This window comes from Heteronotia binoei, chromosome 21 (genome assembly GCF_032191835.1).
Source record: "Heteronotia binoei isolate CCM8104 ecotype False Entrance Well chromosome 21, APGP_CSIRO_Hbin_v1, whole genome shotgun sequence".
NCBI classification, from domain to species: Eukaryota; Metazoa; Chordata; class Lepidosauria; order Squamata; family Gekkonidae; genus Heteronotia; species Heteronotia binoei.
This window is the reverse complement of record NC_083243.1, coordinates 151,146,426-151,165,418: the sequence shown is the minus strand read 5'-3', so window position 1 is coordinate 151,165,418 and position 18,993 is coordinate 151,146,426. Positions and strand designations below refer to the sequence as shown.

The 18,993-nt window shown below is 44.7% G+C and overlaps 1 protein-coding gene across 1 annotated transcript in view; it reads left to right on the top strand.

Moving 5' to 3' along the window:
- USH1C (USH1 protein network component harmonin) overlaps positions 1–18,993 on the top strand; it is a 174,030-nt gene that overhangs the window by 45,122 nt on the left and 109,915 nt on the right. Inside the window, exons 5-8 of the mRNA XM_060262188.1 lie at positions 7,522–7,630; positions 10,270–10,294; positions 11,741–11,798; positions 18,736–18,839. Of these exons, the coding sequence (XP_060118171.1) occupies positions 7,522–7,630; positions 10,270–10,294; positions 11,741–11,798; positions 18,736–18,839 (296 nt within the window). The remainder of the gene's footprint in view (positions 1–7,521; positions 7,631–10,269; positions 10,295–11,740; positions 11,799–18,735; positions 18,840–18,993) is intronic.

Below are 18,993 nucleotides of genomic sequence, written 5' to 3'. Positions count from 1 at the left end.
CTTATGTTCTTATGTGACGCAGAGTGTTGGACTGGATGGGCCACTGGCCTGATCCAACAGGGCTTCTCTTATGTTCTTATGTGACGCAGAGTGTTGGACTGGATGGGCCACTGGCCTGATCCAACAGGGCTTCTCTTATGTTCTTATGTGACGCAGAGTGTTGGACTGGATGGGCCACTGGCCTGATCCAACAGGGCTTCTCTTATGTTCTTATGTGACGCAGAGTGTTGGACTGGATGGGCCACTGGCCTGATCCAACAGGGCTTCTCTTATGTTCTTATGTGACGCAGAGTGTTGGACTGGATGGGCCACTGGCCTGATCCAACAGGGCTTCTCTTATGTTCTTATGTGACGCAGAGTGTTGGACTGGATGGGCCACTGGCCTGATCCAACAGGGCTTCTCTTATGTGACAATACTGACTTTGGTGGACCCAAGCACTGATTCAGTGTAAGGGAGCTTTGTGTTTGTGACTGGAGTAGACAATACTGACTTTGGTGGACCCAAGCACTGATTCAGTGTAAGGGAGCTTTGTGTTTGTGTCTTCTAGTGCAATTTTGTTCTCAGATCCTGTATTTACTTCATCAGTATATGGGATAAGGCACTTTCTCAACTGTGCTGCATAATGCAGCCTATTTATTTTGTCCTGTTGGCTCTATCTGCGCCACCTTCATCACTTTCGGGGTGTGGATCCCCCAGTGGAGTGGTCTCCCGACTCCCTCCGCCGGCTGTTTCTGATAGCCCTGCGCCCCCTCTTTCATTTGATATGTGTCCCGTGCGGGTGCCACCCTCCCGCCGGGAGATGCCGCAAAATGAGCCCCCTTGAGGCTTATGGCGGCAGGGCTCGGGGGAAGCGAGCTAGACTGCTGTTCTTTTGAGGGGTTATAGAGTGTTTCGAGCCCGTCCCTGTGGCATCGGTCCCATCATTGTGGGGCCCAGGGGGCCGGCGCAGCGGCACGCTGAAGCAGCCTGTCGGTCACTTCCAGGTTCCTGTCCTGCATCTCGACCGGTGTTATTAGTGACAGGCTGCTTCGGCGTGCCGCTGCGCCGGCCCCCTGGGTCCCTCAACGATGGGACCGATGCCACAGGGACGGGCTCGAAACACTCTATAACCCCTCAAAAGAACAGCAGTCTAGCTCGCTTCCCCCGAGCCCTGCCGCCATAAGCCTCAAGGGGGCTCATTTTGTGGCATCTCCCGGCGGGAGGGTGGCACCCGCACGGGACACATATCAAATGAAAGAGGGGGCGCAGGGCTATCAGAAACAGTCGGCGGAGGGAGTCGGGAGACCACCCCACTGGGGGATCCACACCCCGAAAGTGATGATGGTGGCGCAGATAGAGCCAACAGAGCCAACAGGACAAAATAAATAGGCTGCATTATGCAGCACAGTTGAGAAAGTGCCTTATCCCATATACTGATGAAGTATATACAGGATTTGAGAACAAAATTGTTTCCGGCGGTGATATTTGGGGGATTTTTGGGGACGTCACAGGAAGTGCTGTGAAGTCACTTCCTGTTTCCGGCAGTGGCATTTGGGGGAAATGATGTCATTTGGGGGAAATGATGTCACAGGAAGTGATGTCACTTCCCGTTTCCGGCAGGTGACGCGGGGGAAATGATGTCACAGGAAGTGATGCCACTTCCTGTTTCCGGTGGTGGCATGACGTCACCGGAAGTGACGTCACCGGAAGTGACGTCACTTCCTGTTTCCGGCGGCGCGCGCGCGCTTCGCGCGCGCACACCCCTACCCACCCACCCACCCACCCACCAGTGTCCCTGGCTGGCCTTCAGACATTATGGTCACCCTAATCATAACACCAAAATAGAAATTAAAACATGCATTACAAATATTAGAAATAACTTAGATTCATTGAATGCAAACCTAACAGTGTCTTTTTATGCAGTTAATTCCAAACTGAACCTACTGATTTTAATTGACTTAGACTAGAATAAGAATTGACTTATAGATTACAAAAATTCCTAAATATAGTCTGAGCATAGCAAATTTTTTAAACATGTAGAGGTGACTGATTTAACTGATAAACAAGAGAAATCTAGATTCTGATTTTACTGAGGTATACTTTAGGCTGCTTCCATTCCAGTGTTTTGTTCAGTTTATTTTGTTGAGTACTAATGTGAAGTCGTCCCCCTTGTTCCCCCACCTTCCACATAGCATTTTGGTACATTCATACACGTTCTGTCTTTTTCCTAGGCTTTGCTCTGATCTTTCCTAAATCACCATTACTATGATGTTTTTGGAAAGATTGCAGCATATCTAAGTTGCATGGCATATAGGGTTGCCAATCCCCAGGTGGGAGCAGGGGATCCCCCAGTTTGGAGCCCCCCCCCACTTCAGGGTCATCAGAAAGCAGGGGGAGGGGAAGGAAATGTCTGCTGGGAATATTATTCCCTACGGAGACTTATTTCCATAGGAAATAATGGAGAATTGATCTGCAGTATCTGGGATTCTGGGGGGGGGGGGTGTTTTTTGAGGTAGATGCACCATATTTTCAGTATAGCATCCAGTGCCTCTCCCCAAAATACCCCCCAAGTTTCAAAAGGATTGGACCAGGGGGTCCAATTCTAGGAGCCCCAAAAGAAGGTGCCCCTGTCCTTCATTATTTCCTAAGGAAAGAAGGCATTTAAAAAGGTGTGCAGTCCCCTTTAAATGTGATGGCCAAAACTCCCTTTGGAGTTCAGTTATGCTTGTCATACACTTGCTCCTGGCTCCACCCCCAAAGTCCCTAAGTATTTCTTGAATTGGACTTGGCAACCCTAATGCTATATAACAAGAAAGTGTGAGACTTTTCCCAGTCCCAGCCCTTGTCCATCATGGAGGCCAAGTTGCAATTGCCAACCCTCTTCCCCAGACTACCTTAAGGCTTACCAATTAGGAAAAAAGAAGTCCTCTGATGGGTGATAGGAGCCAATTGGACGAGGCAGGGGCAGGAAAAATTCAGGAAGTCCTGTTGCAGTTGTGTTTAGTGGAAGAAATGGATGCCAGTGTTGTATAAGACATTCTTTGTTATGTAAGAAGAACCAATTTCTGTGAAATGCAAAATAATATTAATACACTACAAAAATAATAATATATAGCATAGGATTCATTATCAAATATCTAACATCTTGGAAGTGACATATTTTGCTTTGCTGCCCAATTGGGACTCCCAAATATTGAATTCTCATTGTGGAAAATGATTAGAAACATAATGTAGTACCCCCTCTTATTTTAGTAAATTTAGAATCATAGAGTTGGAAGGGATCTCCAGGATCATCTAGTCCAACCCCCTGCACAATGCAGGAAACTCACAAATACCTCTTCCTAAATTCACAGGATTTCATTGCTGTCAGATGGCCATTTAGCCTCTGTTTAAAAACCTCCAAGGAAGGAGAGCCCACCACCTCCTGAGGAAGCCTGTTCCACTGAGGAATCACTCTAACGGTCAGAAAGTTCTTCCTAATGTTGAGCTGGAAACTCTTTTGATTTAATTTCAACCCATTGGTTCTGGTCCTACCTTCCGGGGTCACAGAAAACAATTCCACACCATCCTCTATATGACAGTTCTTCAAGTACTTGAAGATGGTGATCATATCACCTCTCAGCCGCCTCCTCTCCAGGCTAAACGTCCCCAGCTGCTTCAACCTTTCTTCATAGGACTTGGTCTCCAGACCCCTCACCATCTTCCTCGTCCTCCTCTGGACCCGTTCCAGCTTGCCTATATCCTTCTTAAAATGTGGTCCCCAAAACGGAACACAATACTCCAGGTTAGGTCTTACCAGAGCAGAGTAAAGTGATACCATCACATCACATGATCTGGACACTATACTTCTGTTGATACAGCCCAAAATTGCATTTGCCTTTTTAGCCACCACATCACATTGTTGACTCATGTTCAGCACATGGTTCACTAGGACCCCTAGATCCTTTTCACACATACAGTTACAGATCCACCTAACGGTAACAGGATCCAAGTTTTACCAACTTGTCAACAAGGATAGTATGTGGAACCTTATCAAAAGCCTTACTGAAATCAATATAAACAATGTCTACAGCATTCCCCTAATCCAGAAAGGTAGTCACTTTCTCAAAAAAAGAGATCAGGTTAGTCTGACATGACTTGTTCTTGAGAAACCCATGCTGGCTCTTAGTAATAACATCCATTCTGTCTAAATGTTCCAGGAGTGACTGTTTGATTATTTGTTCTAAAACTTTTCCAGGTATAGAGGTCAAGGTGACGGGTTGGTAGTTACCTGGATTGTCTTTTTTCCCCTTCTTGAAGATGGGGATAACATTCGCCCGCCTCCAATCTTCCGACACCTCTCCTGTTCTCCAAGAATTCTCAAAAATAATAGCCAGAAGCTCAGAAATTATATCCGCAAGCTCTTTTAGAACCCTTGGATGCAATTCATCTGGCCCTGAGACTATGTTTCATTTAAAGAAACTGGGTGTTTATGTACTACCCGTATGCTGATCCTAGGTTGGAACTTCATACCCTCCTTATATGTTCTGTTTTTGCATGTTGAGCACCGTTTCCCTAAGAAGAGAAGAGTGAAGAAAAGTAGAAATTGAGCAGTTCCGCCCTCTCTTCATTACCTGTTACAATTTCATTTTCTTGCCCTTGCAATGGGCCTACCATGTCCTTGCTCTTTTTCTTACTCTGAACCTAAGAAAAAAACCCTTTTTTGTTGTTTTTAGCATCTTTGGCCAGCCTAAACTCATACTGAGCTTTAGCGTTCCTAACTTTTTCTCTACAAGCACTGATGATTTGTTTAAATTCATCCTTGGTTATAAGGCCCTCCTTCCAATTCCTAAAAGAGTCTTTTTTATTTCTCAAGTCTTTAGAGAGCTGTTTATGGAGCCAACTCGGCTTCTTTAGGCTTTTTCCATTTTTTCTTCTCATACGAATCATCTGTGATTGCGCTTTCAGTATTTCGCTTTTAAGAAACTCCCACCCCTCCTGGACCCCCTTTCTCCTACATATTTCTGACCATGGGATTTTACCCAGCATAGTTCTAAGTTTATCAAAGTTTGCCTTTCTGAAGTCCAACCTATAAGTCTGATTATGTATAGCTTTTCCCTTCCCTAAGACTGTAAATTCCAAAATCACATGGTCACTATTGCCCAGGGTGCCCACTATTTCCGCTTCTTCAATCAATTCTTCCTTGTTGGTGAGAATCATATCCAAGATAGCAGATCCCCTTGTTTCCTTCTTCTCTTTCTGGAAAAGGAAGTTGTCAGCAAGACAAGTCAGGAATCTATTTGACTTTCCACTTCATTTTTAGCAGAGTTGGACTTCCAACAGATATATGGGTAATTGAAATCTCCCATGATCATTGTATTCCTTCTCTTGGAGAACTTTGCAATCTGTTGTGGGAGTATCTCTTCCAAGTCCTCTGCCTGGCTTGGTGGTCTATAGCAGAGCCCCACAATAATATCACTGTTATTTCTTACTCCTTTTATTTTTACCCAGAAACTCTCAACTGAGCTGCCATGTTCAGATTCACATATTTCCTCACAAGTATATACCTCCTTCACATATACTGCTACGCCTACGCCCCTTCTCATTTGCCCGTCCCTTTTAAATAAGCTATACCCCTGTATCCTAATATTCCAGTTGTGAGTGTCATCCCACCAAGTTTCAATAAGGCCTATTATGTCATAGTCTCCTTCCTGTTTTAGGACTTCCAGTTCCTCCTGTTTGTTTCCCATACTCTGTGCATTAGTGTAGAGACATTGGAATCCACGTTTTGTGCAGATTCGTTGCTGTTGTATTCCGCCATCAATTTATTAAAAACCTGTAATTTAGCACCATAACTGTTAATTTTAATTGGAATGTTGTTTTAAATGATGGTTTTATAAGGTAGTATTTATTGAATTATGTGATTTTATTGTATTGTATTATATTGTATCGTACTGTATTGAACTAAAATGTTGTGAGCCGCCCTGAGTCTGCTTTGGCGGGGAGGGCGGGAATCGGGATATAAGTAAAAAGTATTATTATTATTCCAGTGGTTCAGAATCAGTTACTGTGGGGAGATCCTGGAACCTATTGCTGAGCAGCAGAGGCTCAGAACATCTGATTTTCTTTCTCCTTTGGCTACATTTTCCCAGGAACCCACCTCCTGTATTGGGTTCTCTTCTAATTGCTGAGATACCATTTCCTCTCCCTCCTCTTGTCCTTTCAAGAGCGCCTCATGCATTATGTCAAGAAAATCCTCTCCTTCCTTTATACACTGCAGTGTGGACAATCGTGCCTCCAGTCCCTGTATCTTCTCCTCCAGCAGGGCCACTAACTTACACTTGCTGCAAGTGTAATTCGTGCTACTCTCAGGTAGAAATACAAGCATCCCACAGTCTTTACATGTCACTGCCTTTGCTCCCTCACCAGCCATACTGCTGCAATCCATTTCAAAATTTTCTTTATCTTGATTTTTCTTTAAATCCCACTACCAACTACCACTTGAAACTACTTGTGAGTAACTACCCACCTTTCTACAGGACCCCCAAGCTAGACCCCTAGGCTAAGAGCCACAGGCCAAGAGCCTTTCGGCTTGCGCCAAAGGCTCATGCCTCTGGCAAGGATCAGCCTTGCAAATTAAAGGCTCAAGCTCCCACCCACCTCTGACTCAATAGCCAGAGCAACAGCAGAGGTTGGGGCCAGCAACTACCCCCAGGCAAAGAAGTTCTCCTCACTCAGCAACAGCTACACAAAAAGACACATAAAAGCCATCAGATACCCCTCTCCAGCAGGTATCAAGCACTCACACAGTTCCCTCCCACAGAAACCCTAGGCTAATGCTCCCCAGCAGTTTTAGAAAAGCAAATCAACTCTCACTCACCATACTAGCAGCTGTGTTCTAGCTCCAAACACCTTCCTCTACTGCAGCTGAGCCACTTTTTAACAAAAACAATGTCCAGAATACTAGGATATATTTATGCAGAGTTGATGTAGAATTTGGGTGCTGTCTTCCTGAAAAAAGGTAAGTCATACCATTCCAGTGCCTGGTTTGATATTTTTTCCTATAACAGAAGCCTCTAATTTAATGGTAAGAACAAGCTGGACATAATATTAACTAGACTTGCTAAGGCATGCAGTGGTATAAGGGAGCCAGTTTGTTGTAGTGGTTGAGTGGACTCTTATCTGGGAGAACTGGGTTTGATTCCCCACTCCTCCACTTGCAGCTACTGGAATGGCCTTGGGTCAGCCATCATTCATATAGAGCTTGTCCTTGAAAGGGCAGCGTTTGTGAGAGCCCTCTCAGCCCACCTACCTCACAGGGTGTTTGTTGTGGGGGAGGAAAATAAAGGAGATTGTGAGCCGCTCTGAGATTCAGAGTGGAGGGCAAAATATAAATCCAATGTCGTCATACTTCTTAGGAGGAGGAGGGATAGCATATATGTAGGTTGTTTAGATATGATTCAAGGGCTGCATGCAGACGACAAACTATTTGTTTTCCAACTACTAAGCTGTGGAAAGCGTTTCATCTCATCCTCTTCATCTTTTTTTTTCTTTTTACTTAGGTTGGTGATGAGATAGTTCGAATAAATGGATATTCTATTTCTTCATGCACTCATGAAGAAGTGATTAATCTTATTCGCACAAAGAAAATTGTGTCCATCAAAGTGAGACGTGAGTAGAACATGGTTTGGGTAATATGCCACAGTTCTAGGCCAAAATATACACAGTTCTCATAAACATATTTTCCTTTAAATAGCAAGACAAAAATACTATTGGCTAGTGGAAGGTTTGGTCCAGGATTTAAGGTGTGACCTGTTCTGGTTGCATGCTCCTTGAAAGAACAGGTCCATAGTTTGGGGTTGCTCTTGCCCCGAGCCTATTGCTTGATATGTAGGTGGCAGCTGTGGCTAGGAGTGCCTTTTACTAGCTTTGACAAATTAGCCAGCTGCAACCTTTCCTGGGCACAAAATAATCCTTGTAGTGTATGCCCTTAAAAAGTGGAACCTTCAGTTGGTACAGAATGCTAAAGCCAGGATGTTGAATGGAGTAGGTCATAAGGAACGAGGGTTGTCAATCCCCTGTTGGGGGCAGGGGTTCCCCTGGATTGGTGGCCCTCCCCCCACTTCAGGGTTATCAGAAAGCAGGGGTGGTGGTTGAATGTCCATTGAACAGGGCCCAGATCCACATATTTCTTGAGTGGGGAAAAAACAAAAAATGGCACCCCCCCACTCAAAAAATGGGAGGCAGGCAATCTGCCTCCTCTCTTATCTAAATACCCTGGTGAGCTGGTTAAATGGGGAGGGAAGCTGTGGGCTGCCTTTGCCACTTCCCTGCCTCGAGGGGAGACTGCAAAGGTAGGCGGTCTGCCTCCCCATTTAAACATCCCATGTTTAAATGGGGAGGGAAGCTGGGGGGGCTGCCATTGCTACCTCCCAGCTTCACAGGAGACTGTAAAGGCAGGCAATCTGCCTCTCCCTCCCCATTTAAGCACCCAGGCGGAGTGTTTATATGGGAATGGAAGCCATGGGGCTGCCTTTGCTGTCTCCCTGTCAAGACAGGCGATCGGTCTCCCCCTCCCCATTTAAATACCCCTAGTGGACTGTTTAAATGGGGAGGGAAGCCGGGGGCCTGCCTTTTCTGCCTCCTCCTCACCATTTAAACACTCAGGTGGGGTGTTTATATGGGGAGGGAAGCCACTGGGCCTGCCTTTGCCATCTCCCCATCTTGTGGAGAGGCAACAAAAGCAGCCAATTTTTCTCCCACCTCCTGCCCACCTGGGGGGTGTGTGCCCAATTTGGCACCCCTCCAGTGCTAGTTACCCCTCTGCCCCCCTATATCTGGCACTGCCCCTGAGTACTCCATTATGCCCTATGGAAACCAGTCCCCATAGGAAATAGTGGATAATTAATCCATGGGTCTCTGGGTCTCTGTGGAAGCTATTTTTTGAGACAGAGGTAGCAATTCTTCAGCATAGCATCTGGTGCCTCTCCTCAAACCCCACCCCCTGTTTAAAAAAGACTGGACTTGGGGTCCAATTCTATGAGCTCCAAAAGAAGCTGCCCCCATCCTCCATTATTTCCAATAAAGGGAAGGCATTTTTAAAAAGCACAGTCCCTTTAAATATGAAGGCCAGAACTCCCTTTGGATCCTGGCTCCACCCCCAAAGTCCCCAGATATTTCTTGAGTCAAACCTGGCAACCTTATGGAGAGCATATCACCCTAGTTTTGATGTGTCTACTAATTTATTTCTGAACACCCTTCAGGGTGTTGGTTCTGACATTTAAAGCCCCGTATGATTTGGGACCAACACTGAAGGACCACCTACTCCCTTATGAACCTACCGAACCACTGTGGTCATCTTCAAAGTACACTCACCTTCCAAGTTTGGGTGAGTAGCAATTTGGAGAGGGCCTTCTCAGTATTGGCACAAAACCTCTTGAACTTTCTCCCCAGGGAGCTTCCTATTACTATCTTTTACCAGCAGGTGAAGACTTTGTTTTGCTCCGCATTCCCTCAGTGTTTTAACTGTTTTAATCTGTTTTAATGTTTTAACTGTTTTTATCTTATTTTAGTCTCTGGTTTTAATGATGCATTTGTTTTGGTCTGAATGGCTTTTGAGATCTTAATGGGCCTATGGGGGCAGAAAGTCAGGAGGAGGAGGAGTGGGACCTCAGGTTGGATGGCAACTACAATGTGAAGAGAAGGGTGGGTTAAGTCTTCCCCTCATGCCCTTCTCCCAATCTGAAATGGACCTGAAACTGAAACTCTAATTGTTAGTGAGGGCAGGAGAACAAGAAGGGCAAGCTGTGAGTTCTTCTGTTGACAGTTATACTTCTCTGTCCCACATTTGAAAACTCATGCATAAGGACTTGGGATAATTTATAGGAACAAAGGATTCTTATAGATGTACAAACAGATAATTGCTCTGTGTGGTTGCTGGCAGCCCAAGGTCCTAGGACAAAGCCTGGAGAAAGGGGGAAACAGTAGGCAAGAGATATGTTGCATGTGTTTTTTCTCTTTTCTTTTTGAGATTTGGGAAAGGAATTCTCGGTAATGATTAAACTGAGCATAATTTCCTCCCATGGGAGGGGAACTGTCATAGAAAACAAGGCAGAGATTGCCAGAAAGGGTGGGGCTGTTCTGTGGGTGAAGAGGCTACAAAGCAAGCAAAGAGCACCTCTCAGTGGTAGGGAGAAACCAATCAACAGAAGTGGGACACCAAGTAACATCTTTCAATGCAGTTACTTCAGTGATGTTTAACTTAGACAATCTGCCAATGGGTTTAACTGATGCTTTTTTTTCCAATACAGATGTCGGCATGATACCTGTTAAAAGGTAATAATCTTTCTTCTGAATACATATATATCACTTGGCGTATATATTCCCATTTTCACTGCATCTTTTGGAACATCTTTTAGCTTCTGCTGATTAGAGCCTGCACACTTTACAAGCATCACTTTTTTGTGGATATTTAAGATATCACCACTCAGATAACTAACAGGAAACAATCTTCATGTCACTGTTTTATATTAGCAAGGTTATATTTCAGCTTTTTTTGTTGATTTGGTTTAAAAAGTAGAGATGCCATGTTGCCAAAAGATGACTGACAATACACTAGAATGGGGTGGCCAACGGTAGCTCTCCAGATGTTTTTTGCCTACAACTCCCATCAGCACCAGTCATTGGCCATGCTGGCTGGGGCTGATGGGAGTTGTAGGCAAAAAACATCTGGAGAGCTACCGTTGGCCACCCCTGCACTAGAACACTGAGAGATACATTAGCCACATGCCACAGTTCAACATAGAAGTAGACATAATTTGTATTAATGAATTTATCAGCAGATAGTCCTGTGTTGGATTGTTGCTATACACTATAGCTGATTTTTTTTAAAAAAACCCACAAGATGTTTTTATTAAAATGTTTTGTGACAAAAGTCCAACAGTTCTAAGTTGCAACCTGACCAGCGTGTGGGGGGGAAAGTGTAAACAGTAGCCTCTGTATCAGTCAAGACATAAGTAACTTTCATGTCCATTTGTGCCACCAGATCAGATTTTTTTTTTCACATGTAATCACATATTTGGAGCCTTCCTCTGATAGATGTTGCTCTTCCTCTAGAGGCTCCTTCAAGCTTTGCTGAGTAGTAGGATATAAGCCATTGCTTCCACCTGGCCAAGTGCAAAATGCAGGTCATCTCACAGTAAGTCAGGTTACAAGCCCAAAGTACCCGGACCACTCATAGTATATTTTTTACAATTTTCCTTACTTCATATGCATGGGCTGTTTTGTAGAAAAAAATAGGTGGTGGAACTCATTAGCATAACTTATTAGCATATGCTGCCCTCCCACCAGCCAAAAGCAACCTGACAGAAGAAAGGAGATCCTCCGGTGAGCGATGCCTGCTTGGGCTGGCTACAGATCCAGCCAGCCCAACCAGACCTCGCTCACCTGGGGCTCTCTTTGGCCACCCACCCCCCAGTCAAATGGCCAGCAGGCCCACCCACCACCCAAAATAACATAATAAATGGAGAAAGGGTTGCCCGGGCTTCTCCAAGGGTTAATGAGTGCTGTTAGGATGGCTGGCTGGCAAAGCTCCTGGTGGCTGACTGGCTGCCCGCTCTTCTAATCCAGGGATTGTTATGCAGCTGCACCTACTATTCAATGGACAAGGAAGGTAGGTGGGGAGGAGGAGGAGCCATCAGAAAGGTTCAAGAGCTGTGTTCCTATGAGCTCCTGCTGAATTCAAGGCCTGTTCATATGTAATTCATTTTTATTTTCCTGTAGTTCTCCTGATGAGCCTCTGAAATGGCAGTTTGTGGACCAGTTTGTGTCAAATCCTGGGGTAAGATACCCATGCAATTTGAGAAAATACCTTTTGTTGGATTAAAATTGTATTTTAGAGATTTCTGTTAAGAAGACTGCATTGCATCTACTTTTAGAATATGGCATATTGAGTATTGTATAAACCAGTTGACTTTATACCGAGAATGCATTAGAAAATGGAACTAATTTATGTACTTTTGATATAATTATTTGTCTTATCCTGAGTTTGACCAGTAATCCACATATGATCCAGTGTGATGTATTGACTAAGGAGGTGGATCAAAGAGATCTAGATTTAAATCCTTCCTCACCCATGAAGGTGTATTGTTACCCTCCATTGAAGTCAGTGGGATCAGATGGGTGTAACTCTGCTGAGGACTGCTGTGTGAATTACTTTGGACCAGTCACTGACCTACTTCACAGGGAAGGGGCTATTGCTCAGTATTACAGCATGCACTTTTGTGTGCAGCAGGTCCCAGCTTCAGTCCCTATCATTTCAGGTTAAAAGAACTCAAGTAGAAGGTGTTGAAAGACTCATTTTCCCCTGATATTTTTTAAAAAATTGCCCATCAGAAAAGATGATAATGAGTTTATTGTCTGACTTTAAGGGCAATTCTGTGATGTGAATAAATCCAGTACAGTCAGTGATTGGCAGTCACATTCTAGAACCTCACATACCAAGATTTTCCATTATTATCCTGTTAAATGTTATCATACCTTTAACTAGAGGGATTAAGGTATACATGTAGAACTATATGGTATGGTCAAGTATATACACAAAACAAGTGTTTCTGCAAATGGTAATCATGGAGAAAGAATCAGTGACATATCTGCTCCCAAATATAATATTGTGTAATATTATAGTGATATCCTAAAATATTTAAGAGGTAGTACTAGGGTGAGATGAGATCTGAGAGAGAGTGATCCAGTCAAACATACATACATACTTTATTATTACACTCAATGACCAATACAGTCCACACAACCAGGATGTCATATTAGGAAATCCATAAAAAATTAAAAATTTAGCATCTTAACGTCAGCATTAAAATCTAAACAAATTATATATAGTAATATAATAACATATAAAATATAAAGTATAAAATATAAAATCCTAAATTGTCTACCTAAAAACAGACCTTGCTCAAATGATCACCTGTAGTGTTTGATGTTTGTAAACCTGTGCACAGTATCTCGCAACCTGGCATTCACATGATTGTTATCTGAAAGCAAGTATTCCAACATGGTTTTGTTGGATCTACCTGGAAATCTTTTTATCAGGGGATTAGTGATTTCTGCTCTTATTCTCCTATAATATGGACAATTGAAAAAATATGTTCTAATGTGTCAGTTTCTTGTAATGGGCATGAACAGAGTCTGCTAGAGTAAGGAATTGCTTTATGCTTCCCATCTAACAAAGCCGACAGTAAGGAAAGACTTCTAGCTAGTGTGAATGCCCTTCTGGTGTTATGGGATTCAAGGAAGTATAAGTATCTGGTAGGCACAGCAATATATCTTTTGTTTGTAGATGAAATATAGTCCAGAGATCTGAGGCTGTCCATTTGCCTTTCATTATCTATCACTCTCTGTTTGATTAATGCTTTAGCCCGCTCTAACTCAGGGTCTAAAATGGCCTGGGGAGATAGACCTAAACATTTTATAGTTTTCAAGACTTCCTTTTGCCAGCTAGATTGAAACTGATCTTGGAATACCAGAGACAACAAACCATGGGGATTTATGTTCACAGTCAACCATTTGAAAATCGATAGAATACAAACTCTGGCCTCCACCCAAATCATTCCTGTTTGTAGCCTGTACTCTTTCAAGTGAAGAGAATGCAGAAGATGGTGGCCCCAGAAATGTTCCATATAGCAACTGGGCCAGCGATTTTGCTTTGAACAATTTGAGAGTGGTCGGAACATAGTGCCCCCCTTGTGACCGGTAGAATTTCAAAATACTGTTAGCTGTTTTCTTTCCTACATCTGCTACTGAATTATAATGAATTGTTCTGGAACCTGAGGCTTGCAGAGTTACACATAGATATTTAAAACTGGTGACTTAATCAAACTGATGTCCCTGAATCATCCATCATCTAATTTTTGGATTTTCCCCAAAAGCCAATATCTTAGTTTTCTGGTAGTTGATTGTAAGGTGTTCAGAATCACAGTAGAAGGGGTGGGGGCAGAATTTAGTGCTTGTTTCAGTCGTATGGGGGTTCAGAGAGTAACATGGCATCATCTGCATATAATAGCACATGAATATGCCAGTTTGCCAATCTGGGAGGGTGAAATTCTGTGTTCTTCATAAAACTCACTAAATTGCTAATGTAAAAGATGAACAAAAGGGGGCTAGAACACCCCTAAAGGTCAAAAGCCCATTTCAGTTGCACCTTACTCTAAGGGCAGTTTAATTGTAACTAGCCCGAATGAGAAACAGCAATAGTTTAAAGATAGATGAAACCTATAGTTTTTCTCATAATCTAGTTCTGGACACCATATCAAAGGCTGCCTTTAGATCTACAAACACAGCAAATAAGGAGATTTGACCTCCCGAGGCATATTTCTCTATCAAGTGTTGCAGTGTCAGACAGTGGTCTGTTGTTGATCTACCAGTTCTAAATCTGGCTTCCTCTTTCTGATAATATCCTCCTGTTCTAACCAATCTAAAAATTTCACAAGTTAGTAGAGAGCTTGCTTACTATGCTCAGAAGACAAATTGGCCTATAATTTGAGGGGTCCTCTTTCTTCCCCTTCTTATGGAAGGGGACTACAACAGCTGTACCCCAGTCTTTGGTAATGTGTCCAGTTTCATCAAGATAAGTGAAGGGCAGCCCAGTCCTGAGAATTGCCATGTAGCTGCACTTGAGAGTAGAACTAGCGTAGGTGGCTGTAGTCGGCTCCCAAAGGACAGGCGTTAAGCCAAGCAGGAGGGGGAGTGTGGGGGACAAGCGAGAGAAAAGCTGTCACCGTGGTGATTCCGCCGATGTCATGGGCCCGCTGCCGAGGTGGGGGTGGGACAAGATCGTGCGGGACCACAGGATTGGCCAGCCCGCTGCATATGACTGGGAAAGGGGGTGGAAAGCCTGCATCTGAGAGACCATCAATCCCCTCACACCCTCCTGCTATCAGAGACTGCCAATGGCAGGCAGATGGGCAAAGGCATGTGCAGACATACAGGAAGCACAAAGCGCAGGAGTTCACTGCAATAGCAGCTGGAATGTGTGTCTAGAAGTGTGCAGACCACGAAGTCCAACAGACACCCCCCCACCCAGAGACCCCCTGTGTCTCCCTGATGCTCCCTGGGATGTATACAGAACACCTCCCCCGGGGGCCGCAGAACTCAGAGCAGGAGCTGCTGGGCATGCATCCACTTCATCAGCCCCCCATTTATGCCCTGCGCACAATAGCCCTATGGGGTCGGGTAGGTCGTCAGCCCAGCCAGGCTGAGGGGTAGTACCCCCCCTCCCCTGTCCAGCCACGCAGGGGCAGCGTGGCGGCTCATAGCCCACCCACCCCCAGGAACTAAGGTTGCCCACCCTCTCAGGCATTCCCTCGGAGAGGCCACTGACAGAGTGGCGGGGTTGGAGGCACCCAGGGAACGCGCAGCAGATGCCAAGCAGGAGAGACAACAGAGGGCACAGCTCAGACTTTATTTTTCAGGAACAGAGTACAACGTTTTCCCTGGTGCACGTTAGGCAGTCTTGCCTGGGGCGGGGCTTCATTCAGCGTGGTGGGCAGGAACAGCTGAGGGAGTGGAGGGGGGGCGGAGCACCACACACGGAACCCTCTTTCTTGGATTCCCACCTGCAAAACAGAGACAGAGATCAAGAGCACCTACAGGGGCGGCAGCTGGCGGAGTGGGCTGCATTTCAGCCGGGTGCTTTTTTAAATGGACAGTCTCTAACCCACCTCCCTGCATTGGGGCAGCTACCAGACACCCCCCTGTGCCCTGCCAGGGGTGGGAACACAGCAGAGGACAGACCAAGGAAAGGGAGCAGGCAGCAGCACAGGGAAGTGTGGCCAGCAAATGCCCCCTGCCCGAGCGTGCTGGCTGGTTCAAGTGCTGGAGAGGCTTGCACACAACCTGGTCTTGAGCGAGGGGAAGGGGGGGGACAGTGGGGGTGCACAGTTGCACTTACCCAGACATGGGAGACAGTTCTCACATGCTGAGCCACCAGGAACCTGTGGAGATCTGGAAACAAAAGCAGTTAGCCCCAGGGGAGAGACCTCGTTCTCCCCCTCGCAAGTCAAAGATACTGTCAAAGCAATCACACAGTGAAGAGCCCATCACCAATGTGCCTGTGCCTCACTCTAAGTCTGCATGGCAGGGAGCTCTCCGGCAGAGCCCCTTGCCACACGCGGCTGTCCCTAACAACTGAGTTGTGCAAGGCCAGAGCAGAAGTATTTCTAGGAGGGAGGGAACAGCGATTGGCTGCTGGGGAGGGGGCTCGTCAGCCCGGGGTGCAAGGGGATTGGTGTGGCAATTACACCACTTTCTAAGGGATTTGCGAGCTCCCGCAGCGGTGGGGGCAACCTTTGTTTTCGGTTTCAATGAGTACCTATGGCAGGGGTGGCCAAGGGTAGCACTCCAGATGTTTTTTGCCTACAACTCCCATCAGCCCCAGCCATTGGCCATGCTGGCTGGGGCTGATGGGAGTTGTAGGCAAAAAACATCTGGGGAGCTACCATTGGCCACCTCTGGCCTATAGGATATGCTGCTGTTTTCACAAACATAACTTCACGCCTCTCGGGGGGGGGGTGTCATGGCCCGAACTCCTTAGGGTGCCACCTAAGCCTGTCCATGCCCCTGACTCCTCCCCCTCTTGCACTGGAGTGCCTTGCTCCACCGCACTTCCACCAACACTCAGGCACAGCCCTCAGGTGCCACTGCTCTCAGGCGGGGCAGTGCTCCGGTGGTCCCACATTGACGTAAGTCCTCTCTGCTGCAGCAGAGCTGGACTTATGCCGGCACAAATGCTGCTTGCGCCAACATAGTGGATCGTCTGCTCCCAAAACATTTTCCGCCCCCCCCCCCTTAGGATTGTACTCTAAAGATGCTAAGGTAAGTTGCCCACCAATCCTTATTTGCTTTGAGTAGTTCTGAAGAGATTCTATCAAGGCCAGGGGCTTTAGCATTCTTTAACTCAAAAATATAAGCTTTTACCTTATCAACTGATACTGGGGACTGTTTGTGTAAATTCTCAGAGGTTAAGGCAGGAGGAGGGCAAAAAGGGTCTTCATACATTTTTGTAAAAAAGGTAATTCATGATATTTTGGTCTCCTCCAAAATATCCAAAGTTAGCTTGTATTTGGATACCAGTGAGTGGTCATCCGGCCCTAACCAAGCATTGAAATCACCAGCCCCCAAAACTTTGGCCCCAGGATGATTAAAAATGAGTGATCTGACATATTACTCTAACATTTGTCAGTTTTTTCCTGTCTCTGCTTTTTTGTTTGTAGGTGGAAGATGCAAATTTATAATTAGTAGACTATCCTTAGCCCAAGTAAGGATAACAGCCATGGCCAATTGTTCCATGGAGCAAAGTTCTACATAGTCTGCTTTTAAGGACATAGAGATGAGGATGCCCAACCCCCCCCCCCCTTAAGCCTCCCTGGACCCCGACCTTGAACCGCTTTAACCACATATGAGTAGTATCCATCTAATTCTAAAGCAATTGCAGTCCAGGTTTCCTGGATCACAGTCACGTCATATTTTTGGTGATAAAAGGGTATATCCAGTCATCTTTTAAATTTAATTTTGCCTAATACCCATCCTTACAACAAACAGTCCCTGTAATATATGTCTTTGTTCATGCTGCCTCCGTGATCCTCAACATAGCATTTTTGGATGGTCAAACAGGATCTCTCCAAATTTTTTCACCAGCAGAAAACTTGATTGGATCCAACCAATAATGCTGAATGACTATTATATGCATTTGTTCCTTTAATGGAAGAAATGTTAGCCTAATTGCTTCAAAACTTGAAATCACTTGCTCAAGCAGGTGACCTAACTTGAAAGCATTCCCACTTGAAAACATTCAGGCTTGCCTGTGATAGTCTGCATATGATGTCAGTAAACTCTCTATGACCACATTAATAAGAGTGATTCAGGTCTGAAGCAGCAGAACAGAGTCTGAATCCAGTGACACTTCTAAGTTGGTCTAAGAGGTGCCACTAGACTCAAACTTTGTTCTGCCACTTTAATAAGATATGTAAAAACCCTGGAAGCAGCAAACACTTATAGAATTGTAGAAATTAATTGATTCCTACAGAAATACATTCAGTTCTGAATTTAATATTGTATAATGCAATCTTATTTGGAATTACTCCAGTCAGAGTCTGATTTAAATGGTCTAGGACTGCACTGAACATAACTCCATAATTTTCATGGTTTTGTGGACTGTTTCCAGTATCTATATTTTGATATTAGCAGTCTTAAGGGCCAGAAAAATAAATTATGGAATCTATCTATTTGTCCGGCTGTCTGTCTTTATGCATAGACAAATGTTCTTAAAGTTGATATCAAGAAAGAGGTGGTAGTTTCTTAATTAAGAGATTGGTTTTGTTAATTATAAAAGAATGAAAAAATAGTGGGGTAAGAAAGTTGATTTACTTTACAAAGGATAAACAAAATATCATCCAGTTAAATTCCCTCTGACATCACTTGAATGGTAGATTCCTGGTAAGAACAAACCTTGCAACAACCATCCCTGGGTATGAAACCTACAACAGCCCTTACAGTGTGGTTACATGTAAAATGTGGGAGAAGCAGTTGAAAAGCTGAGGGAAACACTTCAATGGGTAATATGGAATTCATGAGTACTATGCTGGTGGGTCACTGATCTGATTTCTCCTGCTGTTCTGTGACACAATTGCTTATTTAGTGATGAGTACTATTATTTAGCCAGAGGGAAGTAATACTTCAGAATGCTTGTCTCTTCCTTTTTTCAATTTTAGGAAGGCAAGAACAGTGTTGCAGGTCTTGCATCATCTGGAGGAAAAAACCATAAAGAAAAGAAGGTTTTCATTAGTCTGATTGGTACAAAGGGCATGGGATGCAGGTGGGCAAACATTTATTTTAGCCCTCATTCCTTCTCATTAATTCTTTCTATTCTAGGAAAATGTAATGGGGATAATCCAGCCAAAGTTAAGAACTTTTAAGTCCCGTTAATAACAGTATTTGAGAATTATTTGCTTTGGAAAGGAAAGGTCCCC